Genomic DNA, 8,450 nt, shown 5'->3' on the forward strand with positions numbered 1-8,450 from the left:
TTATAGAAAATGGCTTTACAGCATGCTTCGATATAACAAAAGTCAGTCATTCATCATTTCATAGACTGGTTTCACCATAGTCCAAAGGGCAACTTTTATTGTAAATTTAATTTCACTGAGAAAAGTTGATGAATAAATTTCCTGAACTTGAGAAAGATTACAACACTAGCTACAAAGATTTTGATATAATCATGATTCAAGTCATGGAAACTGCTCAATTTGAATCATTTAGCAGATGCTTGTATCCAGAATGACCCACAGGAGCAACTAGGGTCAAGCGCCCCACTCAAGGGTACATCACTCTTCACTTAGTCAGCATGTGGACCCGAACCCTCAGTGGTCCAACACTCGGCTACCTGCTGCCCTAAAGTATTTAATCGCTTCTCGAATCCCCCAAACTCGTTTGAGAAGATCGGAGGTGATCTTCACCTCCAATGCGACTGGAGAAGGTAGAGAGAGGATGTGAGGAAAGACCGGAGATTCACCTTAGTAGAATGGCATTCTACCAACAGGTAATTGAACCAGTGAAACAGTCACCATCTCAAGTCAATCCACCCACAGTTTAAAAACACAATGAGCACATCCAGAGATCAAGAGAGATATTTAGACAGTAAAGCTGTTGAGATGCATATGAAATTGTAATCAAACAGAATTACAACATTGACTGCTTAACAGTACAAAACTTAGTCGACAAAAACAGAATAGTCAACATGGGATATTTGGGCTTGGAATCCTGATCTTGCCTATATGGGAGATCACTAAGTATCTAGACACCTATATCATATTATTGTGCTGTCGTTTTGCTTTAGACTTATGACAGATTTCGATCTCAAAAGAATTCTATATGGCAATTCAATAATTATTACAGCTGAATAGACAAAAATTTGGTTTTGGTTTCTCCTCTTCTATTCTCCTACCCTCCCTCGCTCTCAGTGCAACTTCAGTCAGTGTGACATCATCAGCGACAGCCAGTGAGGTAGGCCGTTCATGGGTGTATTCAGTGATACGAAACGTTCTGAACGTTGCAGATAGAAATATAATGAATAGTGCTGACAGGATTCCGTGTTCCAGCTGACACACATATCCATTCTACACAATACATGTATTTTTTTAATGTTCTGTAACGTCACATCCTCCTGAACAGACCCCAGGTCACAGGTGAGCAGCAGGTGTCTCTGTAGTGGTCTTGCGGCGACCCGTCCCGGCCAGCGGTCTGTCCCTCTCCTCCCAGAGAGTAACCCCGTCACAAGCACAGATCTGCTTGGTGTTCTGGAACAGGCCAGCGGCGCGAGCGATGATCCCACAGGCCAGCCTGTACCCAACGAGCAATAGATAGAGAAAGAGGGGGGATAGAGAGAAAGAGGGGGTAGAGAGTGAAAGAAAAGAAAGAAACAAATAGAAAAGATCAGCATTTTTCACTATAAAATGTTTTAATTCAACTTTGACTTACAGTAAGTCCATCCAAACGCTACCCATGTCTCTTCTACCATGAGCTCACCTCTGGCCGGAGTTCCCAGTTAGTTTGGAGAGGGGGTGAGCCCCCCTTCCCAAGTCATCCTCCCCAGCATCCACCACCAGAGACCGACCAATCACGTCCCACACCTGCAGGAAGTGACAGAGGTAGGAGTGGCTACTGTCAATGGTTGGTACCGCTGACCAGTGTGCTGTGCTCAGTATTCAATTGTGTATTCCCCAAGCTGGTATAACACCATGTACTCAATGCCTCTACTCTAATTAATACCTACCTATGTAAATACATAGGTTTAGACCAAAAGGGGTAGGGGTGTGTGTGTGTGTTACCTTCAGCTCAGGGTCCTCTAGTCTGAATGAGGCTCGACCGTCTGGTCCAGCCACAATATTCCCCAGATCACCTACATGCTAAAAGAAAACACATTTAACTGAATATCACAACCAATACCATGAATATCACAACTATTACTTATGTAAATAAGGTATTTCTATTTGTTATTTTTAACAAATTTGCTACATTTTCTAAAACCTGTTTTCACTTTGTCATTATGGGGTATTGTGTGTAGATTGAGAGGTTTTATTTGTTTAATTTATTTAAAAATAATTCTGTAACATAACAAAATGTGAAAAAAATGAAAGGGGTCTGAATACTTTCGAATGCATTGTATATCGTCTCTGAGACAGTAAAAGGGTACTTCCTGAAAGCATAACATCTCAGAAAGAATGTACCCCAGTTTCACAAGGAACTAAACAGAACTATACAGTATAGCCCTACTCTAGAAGAAGGCAAGGAAACTGTACCCTGTCTGGGTCCTGAGGGGCACCATGTTGTCTCCCATAGGGGTTATAGTGTTCTCCACAGCTGTACAAACACACAGGCAGAGAAACATGAGTCATCTACTCCCATGATCCTCTGGGGCAAGCAGGTGCAACTGTGACCTTATGGGCTACAGTGCAATCAAAGCGACTGATCTATTCAAGGGTTATTTTAAAATTGACTGAGGAAACTCGAAGGCTGTAGAAAATTGTGGGCAAAACCATGCATGCAGTACAATGATTTTTTTTTTTTTACATATTAAAAATACCTCTGCACTAATAATGAATATGATTTGCATTTGGGTTGATAATATATCATGTTTCGCACACACACAAAAAGATCACCTCTGGCAGTCCTGTGTGAGGTCTCCCAACGTGTGGACGTGGAGTCCGTGGGTGCCAGGTTCCAGACCATCAATGGTCCCGTCAATCAGACAGCGCTCCTCAGACAGCTGGAGGAACCGCACCACCCCCTGGACAGGACCACTACCGCCCATCATGGCCACCGCTGCACCCAGGTCTGATACACAGACACAAACATTGCATATAGAGTACACACACTCCCAGTAGAGTACACATACAGATGCACATATGCTGCATAAATACACTTGTGACAACATCCATGCCAGAACAGTTTCTATCCATCTAGAGTCCTCTAACTCTATGGGCCGTGGCCACATTGGGATTTTGTGTCTGAGTATTTCAGATGGAGCCAATGCTTTTGCAATGGGAGTCATCCATTGCCGGTTGAATGACAACGGAGATTATTGTCCAACACCCAAAATAATCACATATTCAACTCATCTGAAAAAAAAAGTAGAGATGAGTTGTACTTTTTGACAGACAAAAGTGGACAATGATGTACATCATATACAATTGAATCCGTGTTCATGCATCTCAGTGTGCCCGTACCTAATTCTGTTCCTCCGATGCCCTTTAGTACTGCCCTGCGCCCAGTGCTCTCTATGAGATCCTGCACCTCATGGGACGTCAGAGCAGACTCCACCAGAACCACCTCCTTCCCCACATCTATCTTCACCGACTGCACTCCTGCACACAGAATAAAGGGGAGGAGAGAGGGATGTAGAGAGATGGAATGAATGAGGAGGACAAAGCAGAAAAAAAGGATGAGAAACACGAGAGAGAGAAAGAAGAGATGAGTAGAAAACACGGGACAAATGAGGAAAATAAAAGAGATATGTCACTGACAAATACTGCTGCCATGTTAAATGCTTTAGATGGCTTTAGGTTGATACATATATTGGAATGCATGGAGGGGCCCAGGGGTTTCATTCCAGTGTAAATTGTTCACCAAAAGCAAGAGCGTCCCCTGTATCAGCCTACTGAATGGCAGTACAATAACAATAGCTAAGTAAACATTCATAATTTGTTCTAATGTGTTACTATTGATATTAAGCCTAGGAGCAATACACAACTAAGTTAACGAGTATTCTGTTGTGCACACTAGCAAAAGTGTAGTTACTAGCCTACTAAATTAATAACTCATTTGAGTGCTGGAATGGAAAGGTAAAAATGGTACCTGGTTTTCCTTCCAGTGCAGCTCTGACTTTCTCTGCACAACTGTCACATGTCATCTGCACTGCAAACTCCAGCTGTGCGTAATAGATAAATAATGAGCATTTAACTACCTAGCTAGTTCCTCAAAGTACAGTCAGTATAACTATCAATCTCTGGATGTAAATTATGCTTTGATAGAGCAAGCCAACATCCCAACTTGGGATGTTGGCTTGGAAGTTTTGGGAACATACGTTTTTGGTTTCACATAGGTTCTGGAAACAAAGCCATACATTTCCTGACCGGTAAAATGGAACGTTTTTTAAACATTCTGGGAACAGAAGTGGAACTTTTAGGTCGCAGGGAGGTTCTGAGAATATTTTACTATGATTCAATAAGACTTCTAGTAATAGTGCTGGCTTAGATTGGGATAACTTTTGAACTTTAAGCACAAATAGGACACATGTTAATTTGCTTAGACACAGTGTCTATGATATTTGAACCTATGATCTTCTGTTTTCCATCCATGGAATTAGTCCACTGACCCACCAGGATGGAGCTAGCATGCCATGTTGTTTTTACTCATACAAAGCTGTTCATTTTAGTTTATTCAAACAGACCCCATGTGCTGGCTATTGTTACTTTAGTTACTCAACAATGTTGCGTTCAACATCAATTGAACGCAACATCAAATACTCTACCACATATCTACAACACAAAATCCATGTGTACGTATGTGTGTATTAGAGGTCAACCGATTAATCGGAATGGCCGATTTCAAGTTTTCATAACAATCGGACACCGGTTTGGCAAAAAAAAAATGTACACCTTTATTTAACTAGGCAAGTCAGTTAAGAACACATTATTATTTTCAATGACATCCTAGGAACAGCCTGTTCAGGGGCAGAACGACAGATTTGTACCTTGTCAGCTCTGGGGTTTGAACTTGCAACCTTCCGGTTACTAGTCCAACGCTCTAACCACTAGGCTACCCTGCCGCCCCAATCTTGCAACCTTACAGTTAACTAGTCCAACGCTCTAACCACCTGCCTCTCATTGCACTCCACGAGGAGCCTGCCTGTTACGCGAATGCAGTAGAACCCAAGGTAAGTTGCTAGCTGGCATTAAACTTATCTTATAAAAAAAAATCTGTCAATCATAATCACTAGTTAACTACACTTTGTTGATGATATTACTAGTTTATCTAGCGTGTCCTACTTTGCATATAATCGATGCAACGCAGGGGGATGATTTAACAAAAGCACAATCGTTGCACGACTGTACCGAACCATAAACACCAATGCCTTTCTTAAAATCAATACACAGAAGTATATATTTTTAAACCTGCATATTTAGCTAAAAGAAATCCAGGTTAGCAGGCAATATTAACCAGGTGAAATTGTGTCACTTCTCTTGCGTTCATTGCACGCAGTCAGGGTATATGCAACAGTTTTGGCAGCCTGGCTCATTGCGAACTAATTTGCCAGAATTTTACATAATTATGACATAACATTGAAGGTTGTACAATGTAACAGGAATATTTAGACTTAGGGATACCACCCATTAGATAAAATACCGAACGGTTCCGTATTTCACTGAAATACTAAACGTTTTGTTTTCGAAATTTACATTTAAGTCATTTAGCAGACATAGTTTCTGGATTCTACCATATTAATGACCAATGTGTGTTATGTTAGAATTAAGTCCATGATTTGATATTTGATAGAGCAGTCTGACTGAGCAATGGTAGGCAGCAGCAGGCTCGTAAGCATTCAAACAGCACTTTCGTGTGTTTTGCCAGCAGCTCTTCACTGTGCTTTATACATTGCACTGTTTATGACTTCAAGCCTATCAACTCCCCAGATTAGGCTGGTGTAACCGATGTGAAATGGCTAGCAAGTTAGCGGGGTGCGTGCTAATAGCGTTTCAAACGTCACTCGCTCTGAGACTTGGAGTAGTTGTTCCCCTTGCTCTGCATGGGTAACGTTGCTTCGAGGGTGGCTGTTGTCGTTGCTCCTCCCTGGGCTCGAACCAGGAACACGAGGAGAGGGACGGAAGCTACACTGTTACACTGGCAATACTAAAGTGCCTATAAGAACATCCAATAGTCAAAGGTATATGAAATGCAAATTGTATAGAGAGAAATAGTCCTATAAATACTACATTAACTACTACCTAAAACCTCTTAACTTGGAATATTGAAGTCTCATGTTAAAAGGAACCACCAACTTTCATATCTTCTCGTGTTCTGAGCAAGGAACTTAAACGTTTGCATTATGTGCCATGTAAAAAAGCTCTTTTACTTTCTTCTCCAACACTTTGTTTTTGCATTATTTAAACCAAATTGAACATGTTTCATTATTTATTTGAGGCTAAATAGATTTTTATTGATGTATTATATTAAAGTTACAATAAGTGTTCATTCAGTATTGTTGTAATTGTCATTATTACCAATAAATAAATAAAAACGTTTTATTTATTTTAATTTTATTATTATTATTTTAATTGGCCGATTAATCGGTATCGGCTTTTTTGGGTCCTCCAATAATCGGTAGTCGACCTCTAGTGTGTATATAAAGTGTGCACGTTATTGTGTGTTTGTATGCATGTGTATGTGTCTGTTTGTGTTGCTTCACAGTCCCCACTGTTCCATAAGGTGTATTTTTATGTGTTAAAAAAAATATAGGTTACTGCTTGCATCAGTTTCTTGATGTGGAATAGAGTTCCATGTAGTCATGGCTGTATGTAGTACTGTGCGCCTCCCATAGTCTGCTCTGGACTTGAGGACTGATGAGACCTCTGGCGGCATGTCTTGTGGGGTATGCATGGGTGTCTGAGCTGTGTACCAGTAGTTCAAACAGATAGCTCAGTAGATTCAACACCTCTCACAAATACAAGTAGTGATGAAGTCAATCTCTCCTCCACTTTGAGCCAGGAGAGATTGACGTGCATATTATTAAATGTAGATTAAGGGCCAGCCATGCCACACGACTAAATAGTAGTCCAGGTGGGGTGGGTAGAATTGGTGGAATGTTCCAACGGGAATCTGTTCCAAAGACTTCGTAAAGTACAAGGATGCCAACAGACAACGCATACAAAGTGGCATGATCAATTCACCGAGTTAACTAGCTGCGGAATAGTCATCAACTCACCACGTAGCTTATTCTTAATGTTTGTCCACAGAATACCAGAGTGAGGACAGACATTTTTCGGAATTAACGTGGTGAGTGAAAAACGTAAATAAATTGCTCACTCCCTACCCGGTATCTTAATCTGCCGCTATACAACTTTGTATGCGTTGTTTGTTGGCAAACTTATTTACGAAGTTTTTCGAATATTATTTACGAAGATTCCTGTTGGAACGTTCCACAAATTATACTCACCCGTCGTCTACATGCGACAACTAGGGCCTATAGGAACTGCCTTGTTGATAATGTTGTTAAGAAGGCAGAGCAACGCTTTATTATGCGTCAATATGCTTTGACCATGAACATTTTACAATCCAGGGTTACTCCAAGCAGTTTAGTCACCTCAACTTGCTCAGTTTCTACATGATTCATTGCAAGATTTAGTTGAGGTTTAGTGAATGATTTGTCCCAAATAAAATTATTTTAATGACGATACATTTTAATAGTAATGATTGATAGCTAGCTACTGTATTACAGTCAATATCCGGTTGTTGTGTAAGCAGTCTTACTAAATAAGCGCTTGTTAACGTTCAGTATTGACACGCAGTGTTTTCAATAAGACAAGGAAAGCAACATGCACAACTTGTCGTTTCAAGAAAGAATATTAACAGGTTCAAACCTTCGTAGTTCTGTCTGTATCCATTTTTGTGCAGCAAGCCGTTGTCTGACCTATGATAACAGAATTTACTAGGAAACGTCTTACTTTCCCCCAAACAGGCACTAACCGGGAGAAGGTAGCCGCCATCTTTATGAGGTCGGTAAAACTGTATTTAGACCGTGATCGCCACCTATTGTCAATTGTCAGTCACTGAGTAGATTTGGTGTTCACTTTTTACGAAAGAACGGTACAACTTCAACTAAATGTATGAGAGGGGAGTTGACTCACTGAAAATGGGGTTCTATCCCAAATGGCACCCTATTCCCTATATACTGTAAATATAGTGCAATAATTCATATTTTAAAAGCCTTTCTGTCTACATCTGATGTTTACATTTAGATTATTTATCAGATAGATGCTCATGTCAAGAGTTCATTCAGCTGATTTCAAGGTTTTACTGCTAACCTACAAAACATTACATGGGCTTGCTCCTACCTATCTCTCTGATTTGGTCCTGCCGTACATACCTGCGCGTACGCTACGGTCACAAGACGCAGGCCTCCTAATTGTCCCTAGAATTTCTAAGCAAACAGCTGGAGGCAGGGCTTTCTCCTATAGAGCTCAATTTTTATGGAATGGTCTGCCTACCCACGTGAGAGACACAAACTCGGTCTCAACCTTTAAGTCTTTACTGAAGACTCATCTCTTCAGTGGGTCATATGATTGAGTGTAGTCTGGCCAAGGAGTGTGAAGGTGAATGGAAAGGCTCTGGAGCAACGAACCGCCCTTGCTGTCTCTGCCTGGCCGGTTCCCCTCTTCCCACTGGGATTCTCTGCCCCTAACCCTATTACAGGGGCTGAGTC

General features: G+C 41.1%; 1 protein-coding gene across 1 annotated transcript; it reads right to left on the bottom strand.

Moving 5' to 3' along the window:
* Positions 1–53: 53 nt before the first annotated feature.
* Positions 54–7,746, bottom strand: LOC115115138 (copper chaperone for superoxide dismutase). Its single transcript, XM_029643629.2, has 8 exons — positions 7,609–7,746; positions 3,827–3,899; positions 3,199–3,336; positions 2,632–2,806; positions 2,272–2,332; positions 1,801–1,878; positions 1,499–1,602; positions 54–1,312 (listed from the first exon to the last, which is right to left on the bottom strand). Exons 1-8 carry the CDS (start codon positions 7,732–7,734, stop codon positions 1,153–1,155), a joined length of 915 nt encoding a protein of 304 aa, XP_029499489.1. The 5' UTR covers positions 7,735–7,746; the 3' UTR covers positions 54–1,152.
* Positions 7,747–8,450: the final 704 nt, after the last annotated feature.

Source organism: Oncorhynchus nerka, linkage group LG12 (assembly GCF_034236695.1).
Source record: "Oncorhynchus nerka isolate Pitt River linkage group LG12, Oner_Uvic_2.0, whole genome shotgun sequence".
In the NCBI taxonomy this organism is placed as follows: Eukaryota; Metazoa; Chordata; class Actinopteri; order Salmoniformes; family Salmonidae; genus Oncorhynchus; species Oncorhynchus nerka.

What these genes read in the sequence shown, in the direction of transcription:
- LOC115115138 (XM_029643629.2), bottom strand. Translation starts at nt 7,734, where the DNA reads ATGGCGGCTACCTTCTCCCGGTTAGTGCCTGTTTGGGGGAAAGTAAGA. An exon ending in ATACAGACAGAACTACGAAG is followed by an intron (nt 3,900 to 7,608) that starts GTTTGAACCTGT and finishes TATTACGCACAG; the next exon opens with CTGGAGTTTGCAGTGCAGAT. An exon ending in CATCGGAGGAACAGAATTAG is followed by an intron (nt 2,807 to 3,198) that starts GTACGGGCACAC and finishes TCTGTGTATCAG; the next exon opens with ACCTGGGTGCAGCGGTGGCC.